This window comes from Scatophagus argus, chromosome 9 (genome assembly GCF_020382885.2).
Source record: "Scatophagus argus isolate fScaArg1 chromosome 9, fScaArg1.pri, whole genome shotgun sequence".
NCBI classification, from domain to species: Eukaryota; Metazoa; Chordata; class Actinopteri; family Scatophagidae; genus Scatophagus; species Scatophagus argus.
In genome coordinates, this window is record NC_058501.1 from 8,015,756 (window position 1) to 8,042,540 (window position 26,785).

General features: G+C 41.7%; 4 protein-coding genes across 5 annotated transcripts; 2 read left to right on the top strand and 2 right to left on the bottom strand.

The window, feature by feature from the left end:
- Positions 1 to 1,142: 1,142 nt before the first annotated feature.
- On the bottom strand, positions 1,143 to 6,143 carry derl1 (derlin 1). The gene is made up of 8 exons (XM_046398774.1): positions 5,799 to 6,143; positions 4,283 to 4,382; positions 4,098 to 4,162; positions 3,465 to 3,491; positions 2,920 to 3,015; positions 2,676 to 2,728; positions 2,358 to 2,468; positions 1,143 to 2,134 (listed from the first exon to the last, which is right to left on the bottom strand). The coding sequence occupies exons 1-8, from the start codon at positions 5,949 to 5,951 to the stop codon at positions 1,990 to 1,992; spliced, it is 750 nt and encodes a 249-aa protein (XP_046254730.1). The 5' UTR covers positions 5,952 to 6,143; the 3' UTR covers positions 1,143 to 1,989.
- A 529-nt stretch (positions 6,144 to 6,672) lies between these two features.
- On the top strand, positions 6,673 to 16,063 carry tbc1d31 (TBC1 domain family, member 31). 2 transcript variants are annotated; one of them, XM_046400359.1, is made up of 23 exons: positions 6,673 to 6,795; positions 7,454 to 7,544; positions 8,386 to 8,526; positions 8,755 to 8,870; positions 8,997 to 9,175; positions 9,409 to 9,560; positions 9,740 to 9,899; positions 10,028 to 10,228; positions 10,344 to 10,517; positions 10,689 to 10,768; positions 10,886 to 11,032; positions 11,194 to 11,327; positions 11,660 to 11,793; positions 11,961 to 12,140; positions 12,230 to 12,462; positions 12,609 to 12,681; positions 12,826 to 12,905; positions 12,979 to 13,114; positions 13,459 to 13,551; positions 13,865 to 13,993; positions 14,200 to 14,394; positions 14,565 to 14,784; positions 15,374 to 16,063. In XM_046400359.1, exons 2-23 carry the CDS (start codon positions 7,474 to 7,476, stop codon positions 15,526 to 15,528), a joined length of 3,183 nt encoding a protein of 1,060 aa, XP_046256315.1. In that variant the 5' UTR covers positions 6,673 to 6,795; positions 7,454 to 7,473; the 3' UTR covers positions 15,529 to 16,063. The 2 variants fall into 2 exon arrangements, with proteins under 2 accessions (XP_046256315.1, XP_046256314.1); XM_046400358.1 differs by lacking the exon at positions 6,673 to 6,795 and having other exon boundaries at positions 7,011 to 7,544.
- A 1,105-nt stretch (positions 16,064 to 17,168) lies between these two features.
- Positions 17,169 to 21,804, top strand: LOC124065077 (protein FAM83A-like). The gene is made up of 6 exons (XM_046400143.1): positions 17,169 to 17,833; positions 17,992 to 18,129; positions 18,329 to 18,447; positions 18,531 to 18,698; positions 19,755 to 19,879; positions 20,021 to 21,804. Exons 1-6 carry the CDS (start codon positions 17,542 to 17,544, stop codon positions 21,417 to 21,419), a joined length of 2,241 nt encoding a protein of 746 aa, XP_046256099.1. The 5' UTR covers positions 17,169 to 17,541; the 3' UTR covers positions 21,420 to 21,804.
- zgc:101716 (uncharacterized protein LOC492784 homolog) lies at positions 21,788 to 26,335 on the bottom strand. The gene is made up of 8 exons (XM_046400144.1): positions 26,104 to 26,335; positions 25,419 to 25,520; positions 24,518 to 24,661; positions 23,557 to 23,607; positions 23,312 to 23,456; positions 23,087 to 23,222; positions 22,877 to 23,009; positions 21,788 to 22,764 (listed from the first exon to the last, which is right to left on the bottom strand). Exons 1-8 carry the CDS (start codon positions 26,206 to 26,208, stop codon positions 22,576 to 22,578), a joined length of 1,005 nt encoding a protein of 334 aa, XP_046256100.1. The 5' UTR covers positions 26,209 to 26,335; the 3' UTR covers positions 21,788 to 22,575.
- Positions 26,336 to 26,785: the final 450 nt, after the last annotated feature.

Sequence of the window (26,785 nt, forward strand, 5' to 3'; positions counted from 1 at the left end):
GGTTATGTCATTACAGAATTATTTTAACAAGTCAAACAGACAGAAGCCAAGTGAGGAAAGATCACCTCTTTTAGACTCTAAATTGACTTTTTGGGGTCATTTACACTATATGCAACTCTGTATCTGAGTTGGTTGGACTGGATGGTATTTTCTGCATCTTTGTTTGATCTCAATTTTTAATCAAACAGTCTTGGTCATTGTACACCTTTTAGTCTGTGGACATTTGCAGATTAATTAGCTCTAGAACTGTCAGTGGAACCACATGTAACAAAAACCTTCCTGCCATCAGCTTACTGCCACATCCCTGAAGCTGGCGCTAGTAGACGCCTGAGGTCTAAATAGTTCAAAGCAATTACAATAAATATTAAAATGTGTGGTTAAATACCTGAAGAGGTCCACAGAAAGCTTTGATGTAGCTTTCACTCTGCTGGATTTTATTGCAATGCATGCCAGTTTTTATCCGATTTCACATCTGTTCTGCTTCTCTTTGGCAAGGAAGGATGTTTCTCCTGGCTGCACGTAGGCCAACAGAGGTCACTCGGTTACATACCTTTTACAGCTGTATGGGTCTTACATTTCTCTTGGTCTCCTTTTTGAACTCAACTCCCAGCTGGAGTTGGTAACCCATGGTAACCCCTAACATATGCATTTATAGACAACAGTAATTCCAGCTTTATGTGCACATTGTCAACCAAAACTCAAGCAAAACTAAGAATCAGAATGTGTTTGCATAAGAACCCCATGAACAACCAATAAACTAGAGAATAAAGCTATATAGATATCGTATAGATATATAAACAATATGTCATCTGTGGAATAATTTGTCAGTATATCAATTACTTGAGAAATAATCTGCATCTAATTTGATAAGTGTTGTTCATGTTTCAAGCACAAATACTAAACTTTATTTGGTTCAGATTTTTAGACTGTGAGATGCTGCAGCTTCTCCGTTACATGTTGTAATAAAATGAATATTTTGGACCAAAACAAACAGAGCCACTTTCACCATTTTCTGACATTTAAAGAACAAGTGATAAATCACAAAAAATAACTGGTAGATTAACTGATGATAATAACTGAATATTGTACTCACAGATACATTCACAGTGATTCTCCACCAGCCACAGAGGCACATAAACAACTCGAGAGAATAAAACTGATTTATCCAAGCATTGCATTAAGGAAACACGGACAGTAATTACACACTCAGACTCATTCATCCTTTCAATAAACAACTTATATTTAGAAAAAAGCAAAATCCTGTTTTTACCTCATTTTGATTAAGATCAGATCTTTAAACAGAAGAAGATCAAGTCTGCACATAGAGGCTTAAAAAAACATTTGACACACATGTAAATTCAGACCTGGAAACAGTGCCTTCTAAATAGCTTGCCCATGTTCAGCAGAGGGATGGCTGAGAGCGCACTCCCAGTGCGTTGGTAATTACAATGTAATCTGATATGACATCACAGAGACAGGACGGGAACACAAGGATCAAAATCAACAGTGTGCTGGTGTGCAGCTACAACATCTCTTGTCTTGACAGTCCAATGGCAGTGTGCGGAGAGAATGTGGATGGGAGGGAGTGAAAAGAAGAGGACAAAAAGGTAAAATATAAATGGGAGGGGAGACAAATCATCACATAAAAAGAAAACTCTGTTAGTTCATATTTTCTTCTATCTGCTTCACATGGACACGTTCACCTGTAGTAGTAATATTAGAACTGGCTTTACTTGGTCAATTGAGCCCATAGCCAGAGTCCTGTGCTGCTCTGTCTTTGGTTGAAATGCATGCTTCCTCAGATTTCCTCCTGTTGTATCCTTTAAGTCTAAACAACCATATGCATTAAATGTCAAGACAAGGTTTTCCCTCAAATAGGAAAAAATGTCAGAAAGCAAACATTTTAACCTGAAAATCAACTGTACAGCCATTTGTTACTGGGAGCAGAGGGGAGGGGGTGGGCGTAGCTCTCTCTGCTCACATCTCTGCTCATTCATCCCCCAAACGGTAGCCTTGGCCCCAGTTGTGACGCCCTCCTCCCCTGCCTCCTCCCGCCTGTTCCTGCGCAGCTGGTCTGCTGGGAGGAGTTCCAAACCCTGTCACCCCCCCTCTCCGGTTAGGGAAGTACTTATACCTGGAGGGAGGAGGAGAGAATGATGAAAGTGATTTTTCATTTGTAAGAGGAGAAGATATGTGATTTCCTCACTGAAACATTTAACAGACTTGCTTTAAAGCTGTGTACAACACATAATCGACATACTGCAACCTCAGTAATGAAGCTGGTGAGTAAATTGTTCTAAACAAAAAGAACATAGGATATTTGTGTGTAGATGGCCTGGGGAAAAAAAAAAACTTACAAGATGTCTGGTGTAGACAGGAAGGAGCGACCTCCCAGGTCTATGGGGTATTTGAACATCAGGAAGTAGTAGAGATGACCCACCAGGTTCCCCGTCAGCTCGTCCACCATACTGCGGAGTAATAACAAAGAGAAGAAAATGAATCAAATCTCACAAAACATTCAGTTAAAGCACTTCATCACACCATGTAAGGCTTCCTCTCAAGAAACAGAAACAATTCCTTTTTCATTTAAAGAAACTGCATTTACATTTATAGTGCAGCGTGTTTAAAACATAATTAATAGTCTGTGATTCAACTAATTAAAAACAGTTACTTACGAGCCTCTAACAATGAAGTTGAAGATCAGGATGACCCATGGTAGATAATGTGCCTAGGTCAGGACAGAACACACGAAAAATATCATTAATGACTATTGGAATTATCTTACTTTACATTCATGGAGTAAATATTAGTTATTTGATATTTTCTAACATTACTGTGAAATATGAGATACCATAAATAAAATATTTTATGTCTTGTATACCTGTTATGTAAAAATGTTGGTCAGAAAACACAAGGTACCTTGAATCGCATATCGAACCAGTAGCTCACAATCATGTCTTTGTTGAACTGAGCCCAGACGTAGACCACGGACATGATCAGTGAGATCATCAGCAGCTGATGACAACAATACAAAGAGCAACATATGAATCCAGTGAAACTGCATCAACAAAACACCCATGTAAAAAAAGGTTTTCACAAGGTTTATTTAAGGATTTATTTAAGTTTTGGTCACATCAGGAGCAGGAGCTGATTTTTAGTAAAAATGTTTATTGGCTTTCTGGCAGAGTATTAGCATTAGCTAACGCTTGATAAAAAGATTGATAGCTCACCATGTGAGATATCAATTTTTTCCTCTAACTATTGGCAGGAAAGTAATTAAACGTGTTTCCCAAAATGTCAACCTCTTGCTATAAGTAAAGCAAAGTTTGTGTAATGATCTTGCATCTTGGAACACTAAGATCTCAAGTGATAAATGCAAACAAATGCTATAAGCCTTAAATACAGTATACATTGGTCAGAATTTCATGATGTGTTATGACTGCAGAGAGAGGGAAGATTCTCACCCGCATGTTCATCAGCAGCCCAGTTATCTACAGCTCGAGTCAAGGACAACAACCTTGTGGGCCAATATAATCACAGCTGGAACCAAAACATTAAAGCAGCCATTTCTACCTCTTCCCTTTGAGCAAGGCATCTGACATTGGCACATCACACCTTGTCTAACTTTGCATTTTTTTCACCCATTCCCACATTTTGCCTGTGGTAGCAAATCTAAACACTTTGGACTGAAAAATCAGACAAGCTGACAGTCAAGGCTGAACTCCTGACAAAACAACACAGAGTTGAGATCAGGACCAGGCTGTGCTGCTGGTGCTGCATGTGACCTAGATTAGGTTTCTCTGCTCTGCAGGGGTAGACTGACACTGGGCCACTGGCACAGAGCCACCCTGATATGGCACAGTGCTGCAGAGAAAGAGAGTGAGTGAGGTGCAGAAAAGAAGGATGAAAGAGTAATGCAGAGAGGCAAAAGAAGTAGCAGAGATCTAGAATCAATGGTGGAGAGGAAAACAGGCCAACAGTGACGTAACCATAAATGCTGAAAGATGTGATTCACTGTAGGCAGATTGCAATGCATTATTTAAAACAGAAGGTTTTGGTATTTTGTGATGTGACCAATGATGTCAGTCAAAGGATACAACAATGCAGATCCAGTTGAAGAGGAGCATGAAGATATAGTCTGCTGGTCTGCCATCAAACACCCCTGGAGAACAATACCAGGAAACACAAATTAGCATGACTGTGTGTGTGTGTGTGTGTGGGTGTGTGTGTGTGTGTGTGTGTGTGTGTGTGTGTGTGTGTGTGTGTGTGGAAGAAGTCTCACCTGTCTCTAGCCGAGTGGAGTACTGGTAGAGGATATAGAGGTTGACTAGATACACAAAGCCAGTTGGGAAATAAAAGGTGGCTGTCACTGGTCTCCATAGCTGAAAAGACCAGAGGAGACATTAGTCTATTAGAAATGTAGTAAGACATTGACATAACCGTGTTTATTCACAGATCCTGACATGAAGCCTCATGTGGACTGTAAATGCTAACTTCTGAGCACTGCAACGGTGGCACCAGACAGCTGGGGTTCCTCTGCACACTCTGTTACCTCACAATTAGATTCAGAAAACTCCTGAGTCTACCAGCTCCTCTCTGAAGCCACATGAGACACCACAATAGTTACAGTGACACTGACTGGGCTGACTTTTAAACAGAACCTCTTTTATTTACCATCAGATAGATAGCAGGACACACCAGATGCTGAAAATCAATCTTTAATGGAGGAAACTTCAAGGGTCTATAGAGAATATTTGGGCCCTTGTACTGTATAAGTGGCCTGGCTGATGTGCATGGTTTTCATCAATATCTCAAGGTTATGAGCCTACAGTATGTCACAAGGTTTCTTTTTCTCTGAGATATCAGTAACCTATTGAAACTGTCACGCCAGCTTGCTCTTTGGTAAGTTAAACAGTACACAGTCATTTAACAGTACAGGAAGTGTAGAGACTGCTCAAATAACCAGTGGTGGAACAAGTACGGAGATTCTTTGTTTGAATTAAAATAGCAATGCCACAGCATAAAAATGGCCCAATAAATGTATTAATAAATGCATTTAAAATCCTGCCTTAGCGCAGGAGACAAATGTACACAAAGATATCAAAAATGAAAAGAAATAATTGTGCCTTTAAGCTCAGTGGAATGCGTGACTTAAACTAAACTATAAACCAATAATATATTTTTGGTAATAACAAAATCTTCAAAGCTGCAAAATACATTACAAGTTAGTGAAGTAAAAAGCAATATATTTCCCTCTGAAATAAGAAATGAACTTCAAAGTTGTACTGGAATGAGTGCATACATTCACTTTCTATCAATGCAACTGACTGGGTTGCAGGGTGTAATTTTCCCCGAAGCAGAACTTTGGATGCACGTTCACATCCCACCTCCTTAACTTGCATGACCTCATTGTTAACCCGGCAGTTAATTTTGCCGCGGGAGGAGTGACATATAGCTAAAACTACCCGAGGAGCTCATATAAAAATCCTTTAATGATTAGTCCAAACTATCTCATGGGAGAATGATATACACAATAACAGCACCTGACCACTGCTAGTTAAAATACTATGTTCTGTAACGATGTTATATTTAGTGTTTCGATGTGACTAAATCAAGTAGAATTTTGACAGTATCCGGAAATCGTAGCTTACTGCGTCTCGCCCTCTCATTGGCTGACACACTGCTCAGGCCTGCTGTGTTAGCCTTCCTAGCCAAGTGCTAACTAATCACAGCAAAAACACAGTCATGCCCAGCGTTACCCCAGCACACACAGTTGAACAGAGTCAATAAAAACTTACATGAAATCTGTTGAAGACCAACTCGGGATACAACAAGAAGTTCCTAAAATCAACTAATCCTAGTACTCCAATAAAGGGAAAAGCAACTGAGGCACCAAACCAGAACCGAGTGATCAAAGGGATGCTTCTGAACCAGTCCCCAATGTCTGACATTTTCCCATACGATTACTGCCGAGTTAACTGTTATATCCGCAAAACTAGACCGGCTCCTTAAAAATGAACTACTACCAAAACTGCGATCCTTGCTGTATTTAAATCAGAAGTGTTCCACTGCTAAGTTTACATGACGTGGCTAATCAGAGGGAGCTAGCTTTGCATACGTTTGTGAGATCAGAGCCTGTCACATCCGGCTCAGCTTTTCAAAGTAAAATAGACTACCACAACCATCATCATAAATATTCACAATAATAACGCTATTGGTCCAGGTAACTAAGCAAATATGAGAAAATATGATACATTTAATGTTATTTGATCTCAGAGAAGTGGTCTAAACACTTTTGCTCAGATAATGTGAGATTACTCCCGGTAAAATTAACTTACTTTAAGCTGTAAATAGAAAACAACATCGCTTCTATGGTTATCTTACAGGTGCCCTTCTTGGCCTTTACTTTATCTTATTAGATACTATTACAGATGCGTTAATCATCGCAGTATTGATTGCACCTTCAAAATTTTTGACAATGAATACTGACGTGACTGTAAATTCATGCAACACTAATAAATGCTGATCTACTCCTTAGTTGTGCCTTGTCATTTATTTATTTTGATCACTGGAATAAGCTCTTAGTTTGAAAAAAAAACATCATAGAACCGGATGTATTTTATTATCTCACACAAATATCTCTTTGTTGTAGTACTTTGTGAAATTTGCAAAAGCTAGTACTTGACCATCCAGAGGTCGCCAACAGCAGAAGGAGGCGTGTCAGACGCGACAGTGTAGCTGTCCTACAGCAGCCGCTTGTGGAGAGCTGAGCCAATGCAGCAGAAGGGAAAGCGAGTATAATAAGAACAATACTTTTAAGAGCTAATTCATCAAACATCTTGATATAATGTAATGATGCAAAACAAGAAAAATATAATTTACTTCATCTGTAGTACCATACAGTTCGACAGCAATAATGTTTTATTTAATCTGATGCACAAAACACTCTTCGGGCTTTGTGTCTTGATGGGTTAACTGTCGTAATCTGCACTGTAACGGCTGTTATTAAATCAACTTCACTGAAGTAATGAGATGGGACAATGCAAATCTTTGGGTTACGACCTCGCTGAAATATTAGCTTGTTGAAATATAACTCCCATAATGCACGCCTCTAGTTACTCTTTACGTCAAATCTGAGCGACAAAATAACTGCCCTCAAAACAACAAAAAAAACTCCTGAAAATCAAGTTAAAGAAAAGTGTTAGCGTAGCGTCTCAGACCTGATTGTTTAAATCTGCTTAACACTTAATGGTGCTGGGCTTTGCAGCCTCTCTGACCTTTATTTCAAACTAAATGCACTGATTGTTGCTCTTTCAAATTTCCCGCTGTTCTCTCCGCCTTTAATGTTATTAGCCGAGGCTAGTGCGTTAGCTAGCCATGTTTCTCTAAACTGGGCCTGTGACATGGAGCTAAGTAAGGGGAATACTATTCTGTTGACTAAGTTTAGTCTTAGTTTCTACAGACATCTTTAAAATGGAGGTGACCGACATCGGAAACAAAGAGGAGGGGAAAGTATGGCATCGAAAACCAACCCCAGGCAAGGGGTAAGTTCGGTCTGAAATAGCTAAACGATGCATGATTATTTGTTACGTTCACCTGATGCTGTGAGAAGTGAGAGATTTTCGGGATTATCTTGTAAGATTTCTGCGTGGCATATACTGCTTAACATTAAAATAACAGTACAAGGTGGATAACTGCTCGCAGTTTAGCTATGTCCAGTCACACTTGTTGCATATATTCGTAATACCGACTCTTAACGCCTGAATGACAAACACCCCAGTATAACTTTATACCCTCGTGAATAATGAAGGAAGGATATGTGTTATAATCATCTTGGTCTTCAGATGCTTTTTGGAAACAATGTCCTGGCTAGTATTAACTAAATAAAATGTCAGAATATATACTCGTCAGTACCCTGATATCACGGTTTATTTTTTTTTTACATATAACTATTTGTGTCAAATCAAGTCCTGACTTCTCTGTTTAAAGACCAGGAAAATTCAAGCAGCGGATGTGTAGTTAAATATCAGATTATTATTCAGTATATCTCGTATCTCCTTAAGTAAGTTATCAGACAGTTGTTGATCAGTGAATTGTCTGAGTTGATTCTAAAAGGAAAATTAATTTGTAAAAGTTTTATTGATCTGATCAATTATAAAATATGCTGTCAGATTACAAGAAATATTTGGGGACATGACACAGTAGCACCCTCCCTTATCAATCTTTGCTGCCGAGTAGCAACACTGCAGCCTCCAAGTGCATTTGATCATGTGTATCTTAACCACTAGAGAGCAGCCATGTTTCACTGAAATGTGTTTCTTTTCATTTCAGCATTGCTTGAGTCTGTATTTTTCTCTTTTAAGGTGTGTTATTTGTTTTCCTCAGTGTATTGGTGACGGTGGTTCGCACTACTCAGCAGGCCAAGACAGTGCGTTTCCTCCATGTGACCTTTGACACCACAGGAGACTCCTTCCTCGCAGGAGATCACCATGGCAACATCTATGTCTTTGACATCAGTAGAAACAGGTCTGACTGTGATCACAATCCTCTAAAGAATTCTTTAAAGTGTTTGTTTGTCTGTCACAATAAATTACAGCACATTCACAAATATTATGGTTACTGTCACCTACAAGGAATATGACAGTGTTTCAGTCATAAATGGTCTTCCTTCCTGCTTAGACCAGAGCATGGCCTTGAAGTGAGCAGCCCTTACACTCAAAGTCAAAGTTTTTTGTTGCTTTTTTGTCTGGGTAGATTTCGTCTGGTGCAAAAGACAGGACAAGCCTGCACTGCTCTAGCATTCAGCCTCCGCAGGACCACAGAGTTCCTTGTGGCCCTGGCAGACTACACCATCAAGTGCTTTGACAAAGGTAGGATGGACACATCCGCATATTGTTTTATTCCCTTAATGGTAGTTTTATGGGTGTACTTTGTGTTTACGTTCTCAGGACTTTTTCACAACAAACTTTGTTGTTGGGTCCTTATCTTGGTTTTAGACACAAAGCAGCTGGTCAGTTGGATGCGGGGCCACGAGGGAGCAGTTTCATCCATCTCTGTCCACAGCTCAGGTCGCTACGCCATCAGCACCTCCTCAGATACAGCTCAGCTCTGGGACCTGGACACCTTCCAGAGGAAGAGGAAGCTCAACATCAGGCAGTCTGTTGGCATTCAGAGGGTAAACACGTAGATACACCAAATGAAAAAAAAAAATCAAATAGTACTTTGATCATTTGATGAGTAATGATGAGTAATCTTTCACCTGAGGATTGAATTGTGTTTTGTCAAATTAGAATTCAGATATTTGGTCAGTTATAAGCTGTTAATACTCTTTGTCAAATAAATTTATGGTTCTTTGAAATGGTTCTTTGTTTTTGTTGTTGTCATGACAAACAGTTGTTTGTGTTGCAGGTGTTTTTTCTGCCTCTGAGTAACACCATCCTCAGCTGTTTCAGTGATGACTCCGTCTTTGCTTGGGAGAGTGACACACTGTTCTGCAAATATCAGCTCCCAGTCCCAGACTGTGGACCCAAAATCTCCTATAAGGCCTTCGCTGTCACGCGGTGGGTCTCTCACATCACAGCTACCACTAACGTTATGTAGCTTTTCAGTATAATACTTTACTGACTACATTTCCCACTCTGCTTGGCTTTTTAAACACTTCATAAGCACAATAAAAGTGAAAGTAAATAGGAACCAGAAAGCTCCATCAAACACTGATATGCTTGACTTGTGTTGGCAGTGATGGTAAGAGCCTTGCTGCTGGTGGGCGCTCCAACCTGCTGCACCTGTGGTGTCTGGACAGCAAACAGCTGGTTAGGGTGATTCAGATGCCCACACAGGTCCGAACTGTCCGACAGCTCGAATTTCTGCCCGACAGCTTTGACGGAGGAGCAAGTCAGGTGCATAGTCAACACAGCTTTTTCATTGCTTCTCTATGTGTGTGTGCATGTATATGTTTAACATGTTAATGTTTCTCCACTCTAAGCTTGTGTGTCCTAAATGTTTGTTTGTTTTTTGATGTCGGTAGACGCTAGGTGTACTGAGCCAAGATGGCGTGATGCGCTTCATCAATATTCACACCTGCAAGCTGCTTTTTCACATGGGATCCCACGACAACGCCATCACCTCGGTGGCAGTCAGCCCTAATGGCCGACATGTTGTGGCCATCATGGATAACGGCAGCATCAATGTCTACAGTGTTCAGAGTCTCACGCAGGAATTAAACAAGGTGACAGTTAGTTGTGATAACAGTAAACGATGTACAAGGTGTCAGAGTTACCTGACAAGATATTGTTCTGTATGTATATTCATATTGTGTGTGTGTGTCTCTTGCCTTCTCCCAGCCTCCTCCCTCACAGGTGGCAGTAGTCACTGGCAGTGAAGCTGATCAGGAAATGTCCAACCTTAAGGTCAAAGTCAGAACAGAGGTCATTCAGAGACCAGCCAAAAGCTCGGGTAGGCAGACACAAGTGAAGACACTTCAACCCCCTGCTGTGTCTGCAGCTGAGGATAAAGAGGTGGGAACAGCACACAGCATTGTCCTAAAACATTCAAATTGTTTTCTTTATATAGACTGCTGTCAGGTTTTTATTTATCATAGAGATGTTCAACTGCAAATTCACGAAGTATCTCTCTCCCTCTTCCTCGAGTGTGTAATTTAATAGACTGTTACGGCTTTGTGTCAATAGAATGAACTGCCTGCTGGTCTGAATAAGAAGAGACTGGTGGCCCTGCTCAAGGAGTTTGGAGAATATCCTGCCAAATACAGGTGTAGATTACATTCAGAAGATTCATGCATGTATCTGATGACTGAAAAATGCATGCCAACAATTTAATATTTGCATTTCAAGGATTTACGCAATTATGGTGTGTATCCGTGTTGCAGGATGTTTGTGTGGCGGTCCTTGTTGTGTCTTCCAGAGAACCACGCGGCCTACAGCAGTCTGACTGATAAAGGCCTGCATTCAGCCTATCTCACTCTGCATGATAAATACCCCATCAAAAGTCACAAGCTACAGAGGGGGCTGCAGAGGTACCCTCACACACACACACACAGTTGCAATTCAAGTTTACACAGATTTTCTTAAACACGTCTTAGTAGCAGGATTTTGAAGTTTAAGCTGTTTTTAAAAAAGAAAAAAAAATCTGTTCACATGATTTTGAACCATTTCTTACCTTTCCTATGCTTCACAGAGTTTTGTCAGCCTTAGCTCACTGGGCAGCCATCTTTGGAGAGCTGGAGTACCTTCCTCTTGTAGCCTTTCCTTTTGTCAAGCTCTTCCAGAACAACCCAATGCTCTGCTTCGAGGTGGTGGCCACTGTCATGGGTACTTAATGGTCTACACTGCACACAGCAGTGCTTCATTGCTTCATTAAAGATTTGGAAATGTTACAACTGCACACATTTGAAAGCTTTACATTATTTTGGGCTTCTGCTTTGAGTGTTCTATCTTTAATTTGTACAGTGTTTGTGTAGTGAATGGCGTTCATTGGCAATAATGGCAATACATTCACAAACATAATAACAATCAACAGTGCTTATTAGAGCATGAGGTCAAGGTCTATGACTGCTAAAGGATTTGGAACCGTTTTGGGTCTTTTTATCAGGCAGAAGAATGCTATGAGGTAGAGCCAAGTTTCAGTCTGTTTGTTTGTCCAGTGAATTGGTGTCAGCACTGGTTCGAGTACTTCCCCAACCCTCCTCTGAACATCCTGAGCATGGCAGAGAACGTCCTGGCTCATCACGACAGGGAGCTTCTGCAGCACCTGATGGACTGTGGTATCACCTCACAGGTATTGGGAGCAGTGCACAGCTACACACAACTAAAGAAGTGTGGACAAGTGGTCAGAGATGCTGTCCTGGAACTCCAGACTCAGAGTTTCACAGCCACATGATCACATGTCTCTGCCCAGTTTCTGTTCACGCATGCAATCTCATCTCATCTGTATATCTGTCACAGCTCTACGTGTGGCCCCTGCTGGAGACCTTGTTCTCAGAGGTTTTGACTCGCGATGAGTGGCTCAGACTCTTTGACTCAGTCTTCTCTAACCATCCATCTTTCCTGCTCATGGCCTGTGTGGCCTACATCACCTGCTGTCGTGAGCCTCTGCTGCTCTGCAACCAGAAACGGGACTTTGAGGTGACTACTTTCTCTTCTCCTCTGAAAATAAAGTCAGTAAACTGTTCTGTCTCTTGTCCTCCATAAAATTCTGTGTCACTTCCACTCAGTATTTTTTCCACCACCGTAACAACCTGGATGTGGGAGCCATGATAAAGGAGGCCTACCGACTCATGAGCAGCACACCGGCAGACATCCATCCCAGGACTCTGCTTTGTGACTTTACACCACTGACCAAAGGCCAGTACCCTGTGTTTAACCACTACCCTGAATTCATAGTGGAATACCAGAGCCGGGAGAGGGAGAAGATACGACTGCAGGAGATGGAGTACCTCCGTGAGAGGTGAGATTACAGTTTTTGACAGTGTTAATAAATACACAGAAATGCATATTTAGCTAGCTGAAAAGAAGGTTAGATAATGTTTTTCAAAGCTCAAAGCGTGAGAAAAGATTAAGAGTTGAAATATGTGTGTGTGTTTGTCTGATCAGACAGGAAGTGTCAGCCCTGCGTGAAGATTTTGTGCGTCGCCAGGCTGAAGAGGAGGCCTATTATGCACAACAGGTAGATGTGATTTTTCAAAATTCATTTTAAAATCATAGATTTTGTTGTAATCTAAGCTTGCAGGTATAGTTGATCTGTATATGAAATACAAGGCTGTAGGAGAAATGAAGCGAACTGAGTCGTAGGACTTTGATTTGAACACAGGAGCTCATGCAGAAGGCGGAGGAACAGCGCAGAAACATCCTGGCTCAAGAAGAGGAAAAACTGACGCAGCAGAGGGCAAAGTAAGAATCACAAGACACGCATCAATAGATTGATGCGATTTAGCAGAATTGATTGCTGCTTTGCCTTATGCAGGTTGGCAGCCATGAAGAGAGAGCTAAAGGTGAAGGAGCTACAGCTGCTGGATGCAACTAGAAGACGTTTCCTCAAACACCAGCAGGACCTGAGAGCTACGCAGATCAAAGAACTGGAGCAGGAGATCAGCAGAAAGGTAAACACATCCTGCAGATCAAGATTTAGTGTTTTAAGGTCTTACACATCTTTTGTTATACATTTTGTCTTTTTTTCTTTTTGACACAAACACTACAGTATTTTTCAACACATTTTTATTTTATTTATTGATTAACTGTTTTTGTAGACCAGCAGTAGGGTTTTTCCAAACGTTGCTGCATGCACACAACAATGACTGACTGTTGTATCATTTAGCACAGATCCTGGTCTTGTAACCTCAAGCTCTGCTGCTCACAGTTTTTCATAATGAATGTGTTTGTCTGTGTAATGGACTTTTGGAGGTTTGAGTAGTAATCCAGAAATAACCTTTCTGTTTTGTTGCAGATGGATCTGCGGGAGCGAGAAACAGCTACTGCAGTCCAGGATCTCGAAGTCAGACAGATGGAGCTGGAGGCTCAGAGGAGACGACTTGAACAGGTGACAAACACGTTCCATTGAAAACCTCTTCTGCTTCAGCGTCCTCCATCGATTCCTTTCTCCTACCCTTCCTAGCTCACTCTGTGACTTGTTTCTCATTGAAAAGATCAAAATATCTGAGAACAATCACAGGTCACCCTCTTACAGGAAGTCAAATTACTCACAGTTGTGTGTAATTGAAGACTTCCGGTGTTACAGCCTGCTTTAGACAAAACCATCGAGTGGCTTGAGGTCAGTGAAACAAGAAATTCTGAAGTGATGTAGAAGTCACAGAAGGTTGTTTGTTTGTTTTTTCCGTCACTATTTCCTTCAGCACCTGTTGAAGGAGCAGGAGCGCATGGGACATGAGGTTGAGGAGGAAGTGGAGATGAGGATGAAGAGGGCAGAAAGAGAGGAGGAGAGCTACACACAGCTGCTACACAGCACCAAGACGAACCTGCAGGTCTGACACAATCCAGCATGGAGCCACTTTAATAATATTGATGTGTCTGTGCACTCGTACAGCCATCTGACATTATGAGAAACCATCAAAGCTGCACAGTCATCCAAACACTTATTTTGGCACAGGTACCTGTGATCTTGTCGTCATGTATCTGTTGACTTTCTCTACATGCGCACGCACACACACACACACACACACACACACAGGCTTTGGAGGAGTCCTTAGCTGAGGCGTGCCAGCTGGGCTTGGAGTCAGACTGGCAGAAAGAGGTGGCGGAGCGCCTGCAGCAGGTGGATGCTGAGCAGGAGAGGAAGAGGGAGAGACTGGCAGAGCTTCACAGGAAAGCCCTGGCAGAGGAGGAGAGACTGGCTGACACCACGAGAGACATGGCAGGAAGGAAGGTGAGAAAAACAAGAGTATGTTTGTCCACATATCAGTTTACATAATGTATTGGCTTGTCTGTGTACAATTACTATGATGTAATTTATGGCCTTTTCTGTTACCTTTTAAATTCTGCATCACTTAACTCTTAGGAATTAAAAAAAAAAACATTGATGTTTGTTCACTTTAGTGGGAGGAAGTAATGAACAGCAGGGCTCAGTTAAAGGAGCAGCAGCAGCCCCCGTCTCCAGCAGAGCAGAGACAGACGCCATGTTGGACCAGAGGACTCTCTCATAGAGGCAGTACCACCACTGCTGTTTGTGTTGGAACAAGCACTGCTGGCCCTACAGTCAGACCCAACATGGTGTGTCTGAACACCAGTTCACCTTCAGAGAGCACCTCCACCAACTGTGAGTAGTGTGTTTTTCTAAGACCAGTGCTAAACGGAAAATATTAAGTCAGCTTCGGCTGAGTTTGTATCCGTTAAAATGACTCTCTGGTGTGGAGGTTGCTGCATCCACAGTAAGATAATGATCAGTAGTGGAGACCACAAAATAAATGTAACAAGATAAAAATCTGTTACCACTAGACAACAAGTGCCCAGGATGAGTTATGGCACAGAGACAAGTGTTCTTCCTGCTGAAAAGTAACATTTAAAAAGCCTTTTCATCCAGAACATGTTTAGTATTGCTACAACTGACTATTATTTTCATTATTAATGAGTTTGCTGATTATGTTATGATAAGTTTGGTCAGTAAAACAGCAGCAAAGATATTCAGCTTACTGTAACTTAAGACTGGGAACAGCATCACATCTACATACTGGAGATCCAGGACCATTAAATGTTTGCTAACTTGTTCAAAAATGGACTTAAACAATGAATAAGTTGCTCTTTCAACTTATTAAGTCATTGTTGCTGTAAATAATATGACAATCATTATCTTGAGTTTTTGTATGAATAATCTGCTTGTATGTCCTGCTGTGTTCGTTCTCTGTCAGTCTCCCTGGACCGAGGCCGGGCCCAGCTGGACAGCAGCGAGAGAGAACTGCTGAAGGAAGTCAGAGAGCTGAGACAGAAGCTGGCGGCCAGAGCCAAAGAGGGCAGCTCCGCCTCCTCACAGTCTGTCCACACGCTGTCCTCTGTCTCCCAGTGACCACGTCTCTCTTCAGAGTGTCAGAAAAACATCTTTTTGTCCCAAGTGAGTTTGAACAACAGAAACAATGATTCAGACTGAGCAGTGTACCAGATAGTTACTTACTTTTTATCACTTTCCAAGTGCTCGTATACCAGCTTCCCTCCATCCACAGCTACAAATTATTAACACAGCCAGAGTCAAACAAGTTAATTGTACACCATCAACTGCTATCTGTGTTTTTATGTGTTATCCATAAAAACACCAGTCCTCTGACAGGTTCCCGGTAAGGACAGAAATAGATTACTCTTTGGCTTTGTTCTAGCTTCATGTGACGTGGTTGTTCACCTTGTGTCAGAACTGTGAAGTCCTCCTTTAATGCACAAGGGGGTTCTCTGAATTCAGACCTTCCATTTATTGTCCAGTTGCTTATAGTCATGGTTGTCATTTTTGAAATATTTGTGCTGGTGCATTTGGAATTTTTATGTAAGAGTGTGTTTGTATATTTTGTCTTATTTAAAACCAGTTTTTGGATAAAATGTTTTTAAAAATCCTGGTTCAACCTTGTGTTTTGTTGTGCCATTTTAAGACATACACAAGTTATTTCAGCTCTTCAGACTCTTTTTGGTGTCCATTCAAATAACTTTCCAACACAAATGTCCTTTGCTGTTCCAGATGCCATTTCCCATAACCAGCATGCACACATCAGATTATGTATTACAAATTGGTCAACATGCAGTGTCTGCTTCTGAGGGGCATCCACTAAAGGCTTTATAATTTGGATTGGACTGTAATTTAAACCAGAGGTGTCATGTTTTCGTTGGATATCTTGAGGAGTTTGGGGTCCATGTTTCTGCTTGTGTGGAGACAGTTTGCAAGGTTCCTACTGGTCCTTGAAAGTGTTTAAATTTGATTGAAAAAAAAAAAAAAGAAAATCAAGACCTTGAAAGTAGATGACCATAGGTCATTGAAAGCGATTGATCTCTTTTTTTTTCCAAGACTAGAAATTGATAATCCATTGGAGGTTTTTTGTTTTTTTTTGTTTTGTTTTTTTTCAGTGTAAGTAACTAGACTACATTCTGCTGTCTGCATGTGTTTTTGCTGGACTTGCATTGTTGTCTGACACACCACCTGCCTTGAGAGTGTGACAGTCACGCATATGAATGAGTGATGGTAACAGTAATTAACCTTCATTCATGTCTTTAATTATGTTGTGTGGGGTCTTAAAACTTGAAGGTACAATCCTTGAATTTAATATTTAAGAAGGTGTGAGACTCCTGAATTTGGTTTATGAAAAGAAAAGACATGCTGGACACAACTACAGCCAAGAGGTCTAAGTGTAATCAGTGTAAAAACCTGTGAGTTTCTGCTCCTGTCTGCTCTGTCTGGGTGTGCCTTTAACTGTCTGTCTTCTTCAAGCATCCAGGTGTGGTTTGAGATGAGCTGAAATGACAGCAATCTTCATTCCTGTCACTCATACCTTCCGTTCCCTCCACCCATAGTTTACCTGCACTCAACTGCTCTGAATTACTGCTTATTATTGCTGGTGTCACAGGACATCAGCATAATCAGTCAGTCAGTTATTTATTTATTTTTGCTCATTCTTGGTCTGGTTAATCAACAACTGGGAACACGTACTTGGTGCCAGAAGAAATACAGGAATACAGGAATATGCCCCAAGGTCATATTTCACAAAATATTTAAATATATAATTGCTGCGTTTATATGCTTCACATTGTGTATCAGATCTCACATCTAATTGCATGACTTACTCTCAGCCCTCACCTGTCATCATCACTTATCGGACCATCTTGCCTTAAGCGGGGGGGCGTGTCTTTACGTTTTCTTTTTACTTCTCTCTTTGTGTGCTTCAACCAGAACTTCTTTAACTTGTTCTCATTAATGTCAGGGACTTGCAGGTAACCGTCTCATTCATGCTCTATAGCTAGCTGTGAGTATCACGCACAGCTGTAACGTCAGCCGGCTTGTTGCGTTCAGCTAATTGTCTGATAGGTGACCGAGACTCCATCATCCATGGATACCAGCAGTGTGTCTGTGCTGCAGTACAAGATTCCAAAACCCCAGGGGAAATTGAGGCGACGGGTTCAAGACCTCCGCATCCCTTCCTCGTCTTACTATGACTTCATAGTCAGCAGACCCGCGTTGGACCTGAGCCATAATGAGAGCGCTCGGCTGGCAGCGGACTCCCTACTCAGCCGGGGCTTAGAGGGATACGAGGAGGTGTTGATCGCAGAGGGAGAAGTGGACTTTTTGTCAGAGCTGGACAAGATTTACATCCTGGAAAATATGAGGGATGGCTGCACAGGTTGTAAATGTTTTTATTATTATTTTTATTTATTTATTTATTTATTTTACAGATTTTGTTGCTTTTTACTCAGAATACCACAGAATAGACATCAGATGATTTGATGGATGCTGGTTGTATTAGGTACAGCTTCATGCAGGGTTTTTTGCTTTACGCAGCTGATCCTGGTGCAGCTGATGATGATGACACTGAGTTAGAGAGTTTGTCTCTTGGCTCTCAGTCTGCCACACAGTGTCCTGCAACATCCACAGACAGTGATCCTACCATGGCAGGACTTGACCTGAGCAGCCTGAAAGGTAGGAGTAGGAAACTTTTATGGCAACAAATCATTTTTGAAAAAACTACTCTGATAGTATTAGTAGTAATCTTTCTGGTGTTTTAACTCTTGATGCTTCTGGTGGTAATAAACCTGCAGTCAGTCAAAAGCAAATTCTCTGCAAATCAATATTAAATCTTTTTCTGTTCTCATTTGCTGCATGTTTCTGTCCGTCCCAGATGTGAAGAGGACTGATCAGGTCTTGAATGAGTCCAATTTTGAGGTTTATTTCCAGTCTGACAGCAGGGCAGCCAGCATGAAAGACCTGGTTAGAGAGTTCATCAGAAAGGCTACAATGGTAGGGGTGTGTGTGTGTGTTTGTGTGTTTCTTCTTGTGCTTCCATGTAAAAAGAAACATGACATGCCTGTCTGTCTGCGCAGGCCTTAGCCATAGTGATGGACAGCTTCACTGACGTAGAGCTGCTGTGCGACCTTCTGGAGGCGAGCAGGAAGAGGAACGTGTCCGTTCATCTGCTGCTGGACCATCTCAACCTGAGGCTGTTTGTCAGCATGTGGCAGGAACTCAAACTCAACAGCAAAAACTTCCCTGTGAGTCTTTTTGTCTTTCTGACTGATTTGTCTATTCTGTTTTTTTTTTACCAAAACTTGTCAAAATTACTGTAAAGTGCATGTTTCTGTCTGAAAACTGCATCCATAAGTTCAACTGTCATCCATAAGATGATCAGCCCAGGCTCTCCTTTGCATATAAGCACTTTGCCTTCCCAAAATACACACAAAAACACAAACCAGTTTAAAAACTCACAAATCCACAGCTTCACTTGCTCAGGGAAAGACAAAAAAGAAAAAAAAGAGATGTAGAGAAAATATATGTATTTCAGCTTAAAGGTGCCCTGTGGGGTATTCTTCTAACTAAACAAATATGTTTACATTTAGTGTTACTCATTGTCTGTATCCCTGAGGTCTAGCAAACATCTTGAATAAAAGCTTTGCAAAGTAGTAGAAATTCTGCCTTGTTTACATTCATGTAAACAATGTTTTTACATTCTTGCCGTCGTTTTTTGCTTTCAAAAAACAACCAAAAGGTCTGTCAAAGCTTTATTTTCTTGGGTGGATGTGATTATGAGCTAGAACCCTCCATCCACCCAAGGTCATTAGCTCCATGTAGTCACCCTGCCCCTCCCCTGACTCTGCTCATGCATGCTGAAGGCTGGCTCTCTTTGCTCTTTCACAAGCTTACCTTTGAACTTCAGCATACTGTGCTTGGAAAACCAGGGGACTTTTTAAGAGTCACCTCAATGTGTACTGATTACAAGTTGTTGCCTTTCTTGTTTTGTTTTGTTTTTCACAGTTTGGGATCCAAATGTGTCAAAAAAAAAATCTAATTTTAGTGGTCTTTAGCAATCGTTGTGATTTGATAAACACTTGACTATTAATTGTAGATGCTCCATATTTAACATTTATGTATTTTTTGTACTTTTCTATATCTGGATTATGGATTTATGGATTTGCTGCTGAGTTACCAGCAATTTTTACAGAAATCTGTGGTTTGCTCAGTGAAATTACAATTTAAAACAGGGTTACAAAAATAATTTTCATTTTATTTATGAATGTTTTAAGCACCAAAATCTGTGTGTGTGTGTATAGAAACTGTCAGTACGCAGTGTTGATGGACAGACCTACTGTGCCAAGACAGGCAGAAAGCTGACTGGTCAGATTGCTGAGAGTTTCATTATCACTGACTGGACTGAGGTGCTCACTGGTTCATACAGGTATGTACACACACATGCACACATGACTACACATTTAAAAAGCAAATGTTGTTATACCGGTATGAGTGTGTGTGTGTTCTCTTTTTAATTTTTGGCTCTATCATTCATTGTGCGTGCTTGTGCGTGTTTTTGTTTCTTCAGTTTCTCCTGGCTGTCCTGGCAGGTCCATCGGAGTCTTGCTGTTCTTGTTAAGGGCAGCGCAGTCATTCCTTTCCATCAGGAATTCCACAGGCTATACTCCAGCTCCAAAGCAGTCCCCGGCTTTGTCACTTATATCACTGTGCCTCAAACGCTCTCTCTTTACACCACATTACCTGCCGCTCAAAACAGTGATGTCAGTAAGCTGAAATCAAGCCGGACCAAAACAGTCAGCCACAGGGCTTGCAACCAAGATGCTCAAAACAACCAGACAAAAGCAAAAATACCAGTTGTCCCCAAAACACAGACCCAGGATTTAGTGTTTAGCAAAGGTAATACCCAGCCTCTGCACAGAGCAGACATCGATACACAAAGGCATGAAAAACCTCCACAGCTGTACCCGAAACCACTGCTGAGCGTATCTGTGGGAAAGACAAAGCATACAGTGGGAGCGGACTGCAACCAGCATGGTGCACAAACAAACGTGGAACCTCTGGAGAAGAGTCATAATCAGATCCAGAATCCTTCAAACCCTCTGAGTCAGAGCCTTGAACTTGACATTCAGTCTCAGTTCACCAGTCTTCCCGTCACCACTACAGCTGAAAAGAATGTGAAGGTTCAAGAGCCAAATCCTCTACAAACCGCTTCACCCACACACGGACGGCACAGGACTGTCCGTTATCATTCACTTTTCAAGACTAATTCAAATCTTGAGCACTGTAATGATAGTCTTTTCGTTCAGCAGAGGTATACAGACAAATTAATAAAGCCTTTGGTGACTGCAGCGGGTCAAAACACACAAAGACGACAATGGAACTGCTCACTGAACTTTAAACCAAAGGTGGACTTAATATTTGATCAAGTAATGTCTCCTTCCACAACACAGCAAAAAGAAGCGAAGACAGGCCTTGTGTTCTCTAAAACCCACCCGAGAGGACATGTAGCCGGACTACAAACACAACTGTCCTCTCTGGGAACCATGAGGCAAGATCATCCACAGAGGCACCACCAGGACCCCCTTCAGTCACACCCAACCACAGAGGCTCCGGCTTCAAAGCCAGCACTGAGAGTCATGGGTGCTCATCGTAAACCTCAGCCGCAGTCAGACTCCAAGCTATTCTCACCAGATACAGCAACCAAACTACATCTACAACTCCACACCTCCCAGCAGGCAAAGGCCCCACCAAGACTCAACTGGATTCCTCAGAGTCACACTGCAAGATCCAGACCAGTGGTTCGCCACAGCTCCTTCACGACCGCATACGGGGCAGGACAGCACGGGGACTGGAGGCCGTTTCACAGCAGCATGAACACATCATTAGGAAGGAGCAAGAGCACGAGTGGTAGACACTCAGCAGGCTTCAAAGGAGCAGGTCTTAACCAAAACATAACCAAGGTCTGACTGAAATATAAAAAAGGGGACTAGGGGAGTATGTAATTATAAAATGTGACTTGAAAAGAGAATATTCAGATTCCTTTGTCAAAGGCCCTGCACGCCCACACTGGTGTTACTGAGTGATTAGACCTGCTCTGGTTGGACGGAGCTACGCTGGGAGTTGAGTGATGTCGCCAAACCAGAGTAAATAAGATGTTAATTTGCATACCAGATAAGATAAAACAGACCTGACAAGATGGTGAAGATGTCAGTCAAGTATTGTCTGTACCTGCACTGTAATGATGAGGTTGAATCAGGCTGTAAACTGAGAACACCTGTGCAGGTAAACCATGTGTAAAGGCTTTTATCATCATGTGAAGTAAGAGAATAAAGTCTGTCCTTACCAACTGTTCTTTAATTGTTAATTCTCTTAAAATTGACATTACAACTTAAATGAAACCATCTTTTGTTATTCTGCTAGAACAGTCTTTAAAACCACATGGCTATGCTTCTGTTTCAGCTGAAAATGGTGTTGGAGGCAGCCAGCTCCTGAACTGTAGGGATAAGGTCTACAGTAACGGCAGGCTTTCTAACAGACAGCCTGATTTGTCACAGTGGAAACACAGGTGGAACTGACAACACTGACAGCACAGTCAGCTGCATGCTAGCACGCAGACAGAGCTGTGATTTTCCTGCTATGACAAGTCAACCGTCTGCCAAGCTATCATTTGTCTTCTGCACGTCTGACAATATCTTACAATTATGAACACAATAAGGCTTATGTTACCTTTAAAGCACAGCATACGGACTGTAACTTCCTTTTGGAAAGTCTCATTTTGTTTCCTGTCTACATAAAGAACAGGGTCCTCTTCATAAATTACATGTCACAGTATGAAGCGGATGAAACAATTCACACTGTAGGAATAATTCTGACTACATTCACTGTGCAGTCCTCTCTGTGCTTAAATTAAGTGAAGAGGCAAACTTGAAACATTCTGTTACATTTTAAGAGTGGGTTTTATACTTTTGATAATGAGCAGTTCAGCATTTGACCTGTGGGTGTCCTCTTCTGTTTGAGGAGCTGGATCCAGTCTTCACTTCATCCAGTCTGTTCCTTTTGATCTTTGACAGTGACCATGTTCTTCAGTCCCTTCCCATCTTCCAACTTCTCTGTAAACAAGCATCACTTCAGCGTCAGGACTTTGTGTCCATCTGTGCTTGATGTTGACCGACCATCACTCTCTAGCACTCCAGTCAATAAGATCTTGTTCCACCAGCGCTCCCTGAAGTTCTGCACACACATACTGGCCAGACTCTCCCCATCCTGGTAGTCCTCCCTCATCTTCTCTGGGATCAGGTCCTCTGACATCACCTGGAAGATGCAAGAGAGAAAAAGTGAGGTTAGCTCAGCCACAAACCAAGGCCGCCCTTGGCTGTCTGAAATTCAGGCCTTGACACAGCACATATACATAAGATGTCCTCACCTCAGTGAGAGCCTGCAGGGTTGTTTCTTTGGGACTGAGCCGTTGTAATGCTTCGTCTGCCGTCTGCAGGGCGTTTTCACTGCGCTGCAGCACAAAGGAGGACTGCTGCTGTCGAAGGATTCTCAACAGGAGCCTAACAGAGACATTTACCTTTAAGCTCTTCATAATACATTAACATTCAGCTGTGCTGTTCACAGATCACAGATATACCTCGTCCTGATGAAACAGGTGCAAGCTTTCAGCCAGGTTGTTCCCTCTCCGAGCTCTGCTGCCTCTTCCTGTTGCTCCTCAATCACTCCATCATTCTTCTCCTCAGCTAATTCACCCCTCTGTGAGGAGCACAATCCTAGTGAAGGTAAAGAGAGCAGATCACATCAGACCATGGGGACACATCATTTAATTTTCCTCTACGTGGTTAGTCAACAGGTGTCCTACCTGTGGTTCTGTTGCTCTCCAACAGTTGCAGACACGTCTGTCCCAGGCTGTACCAGTGCCAGGGGTTAAAAGGCAGCACGCTACACAGCTGCTGCAGTGATGATATCTTGAATCCTATGTCTCCAAAGTGCTGGTAGATGGCAACCTGCAATTTAGGTTTTAGTCGAATAATAATGTTATTACATGTCCATGGAATTCAGAAATGGAGAAAATTTGTTTATGTGCGTGTTGTGGTTAATACTGACTTTGAGCAGCAGGAGGCTGGTCAGGTGACACGTGTTGGAGGCTTCTTTGCTCTGGAGAAAGAATATATGTACATTACAGAGTGCTGGCCTAGACTGATTCCTTATTGTCATTTTACTAAGAAAGAATGTCCATGACAGAGAAAATTTGATTGACTATCTTTAGTGATGTCATTGCTTCACTGATGAAAATATTTTCAGGGGTGGTGCTTTCATGTGCTAGTGAGAAACTAATAGACTGTGGAAATGACCTGCACTGGCAGACAATTTGAACCAGAAGGTTTAAATTCTGGCTTAAATTGGTGGACAATTTTCCATCTCTTCCATTCTTCCATCCATTTTCTATGCCACTTATCCGTGAAGGTTGCAGGTGGGCTGGAGCCTATCCGAGCTAGCTATGGGTGAGAGGCGGGGTACACCCTGGACTGGTCACCAGTCATTCGGAGAGCCGACACACAAAGACAGATAATCACACACACACTCACACCTAGAAGCAATGTAGCCAATGCCAATTCACCTAACGTGCATGTTTTTGGGATTGTGGGAGGTACCCGGAGAAAACCCACGCAGGACACGCAAAGTCCACACAGACGGACCCAGACCGGGATTTGGAACCCTCTTGCTGTGAGGCGACAGCACTAAGCACAATTTTGAGATTGTTAGTGTAGTTGTCGATGTTAGTTAACTGCTAATAGAACAGTTTGTGGCAGTCAAATTCACAGTGTTTTATATAGACCAATTCATTCTATGATAATATAAAACCAGCTTGACTTTTATTCAGCACTTTTTTTTTTCAGTGAACAAAATAGCTGGCAATGTTATTCATTTTGAGTTTTTCATGAACTGCACGTGATATATAAAGGAGTTCATAACGACAAACAGCAGGTTGTTCCAGTTCCAGTCACTTGTAGGACACAATGTTCTGCATGGAAAACCTTTCAGGAAACACTCATAGATCAGTTACCAGTAAGGCGACCAAGTCCAGCGCCTTGTCTCTCTGGCCCAGTTTGGTGCAGCATCGGGCCATTCCCTCCAGTACATCTCTTCTGATGGTCAAGTTGTTGTCAGCGATCCACTCCAGACAGCTGTTGTACGCATCCAAGGCTTTCTACTCCCACCACCACATCATGAGAACAGAAACACAACAATGCATTTTGACATTACACAACTCAAAGTGGTCAATGGAAAGAAGTATGGATGACAGTACTTTAGTTTATGAGCCCCATGCAGCTTCTATTAGCACCATTGGGGGGCAGCCGTGGCCTAGAGGTTGGAGAAGCGGCTTGTGATCGGAGGGTCACCGGTTCGATTCCCCCACCGGACGGGCAGGAAAAATTTGGGTGTGGTGGAGTGATTAAGAAATGCCCCCCCCTCCATTAGCTGGCTGATGTGCCCTTGAGCAAGGCACTTAACCCCCACAATATGCTCCGCGGGCGCTTGATGCTGCCCACTGCTCCTGTGTGTGTTTCACTGCATGTAATTTGCCGGGTGTTGCATGTGTGTGTTCAACTAAGGATGGGATAAATGCAGAAGACGAATTCAGTGTGTGTATGTAAAAATATATATACTGTCAATAAAGATAATTTATTTCCAGATAATCAAGTACAGCAGACTACAGCTGTATTTAATATTTCAACAATTCAACCTGCTCTTATTTGATGAAGATTTTCACTTTGATGTAGCTAAATGTGCTTTAAAAAGTCTTTTATCATTCTGTCTGGAAATGGATCATACATTTATGAAGGACAATGAACCAATAGCTTTCATTATTGCCACCAACTTTGCTTGTACTCTGTCAGCATTACTGAAAAATCACAACAATTATTAAAATTTACAAATGACTGACTAAACTGAATGTCTGTTACCTGGTAGTCCCCCCGTCTCACAGCCAAGTCACCTCTAAACTTATAGACTTTCTGCTTGTCCAAAGAATCATCTGTATCGAGAGCAGCACTCTGGCAAAACCACTGCAGAGAGAAACAAGAGGACAGAAGACAAAACACTTGAAACACTTGGTCCGAGTGACTGCTAAAGACATGATTTACATATACAGCTCCTGAAATGTAAGGTCAATCCTGAAGCAATGACACGACATATCTATCAAATGTCCTTTGAAATGACTTAAGACAGACGGTGTTTCTCCACAGGTACAACAACAAGACAAACCGGATTTGTAAGACATTTTATCTTATAGGTAAACGCACCTACTAGCTGATAATAAACACAGCTTTAATCCTGTCTATCAATCTTATATGAGTTAAGAGTGATTTATTACTTTATTTAATTAGTTTATTTTATTTTATCTTCAGCTAAATATTTTCGTCTTCGCGTGTCCCGTGTTGGATTGAACCTGTGATTCGTGTTTTGGTTTTCCTCTTATCTTGCAAAAGTGTGCAAAATATGAGTCAGATCAAGCTTAGCTAGCTAGCTGCGTCTTTTGATTCGTATTGCCGTTATGATTCCTTCAGGCCAGGCTCACTTTATTCAAATACAGCTTATGCAGCTGTACGTGAAGTTAACAGGTGAGGTTTATAGTGAACAGATTCCCACCTCTGGCTCACACAGTTTGGCGCTATAAGACGACAAAGCCGCGGGGACTCGGTTTCTCGCCTCCGAAAACACCGAGTCGTCAAATGTGCTCCCTAAAATCTCCATCCGAAGCCGAAAAATGTAATTAAACCTCCACACTGATAAGACACACGTGTTGGGAAAAAAGAATCCAAGTGCAAGTCTCGTACTGTTTGTTTACCCTCGTGGACACGGTCTTTTACACGTAAAATGTCCGACTAATACAGTACTAAGTGTTAACAGTTCCGGGCACAAAGGTTCCGACCGATGATTAAAATGGATTAAAATGACTAAATGATTAAAAGTGTCGTCTGTAGCACAGATCAATATTACGAGAAAAAAAGTCAAATCTCACCATCTCAGCTTTTATTTAGAGTCGATCCGCATCTGGGGGGCATACAGCAAATACAATTCAGTCAAACTGGCTTTATATCAGCATAAAATGAATTGGTCTTTATAAAGTATTGTGAAAATGACTGTCAGTCGGATATAAAAATGCATCCTTTCAGTTTCTGTAAAATTGACAGACATCCCACATATTTTCTCATGTATTAATGAAGTACATTTTTTCAGAGCAGAACTTGTGCCATAAAAGCTGCTCATTTTAGTGTCATATATTTATATCACCGTATCATGACATTACAAATGAAGAATACACTGAGAC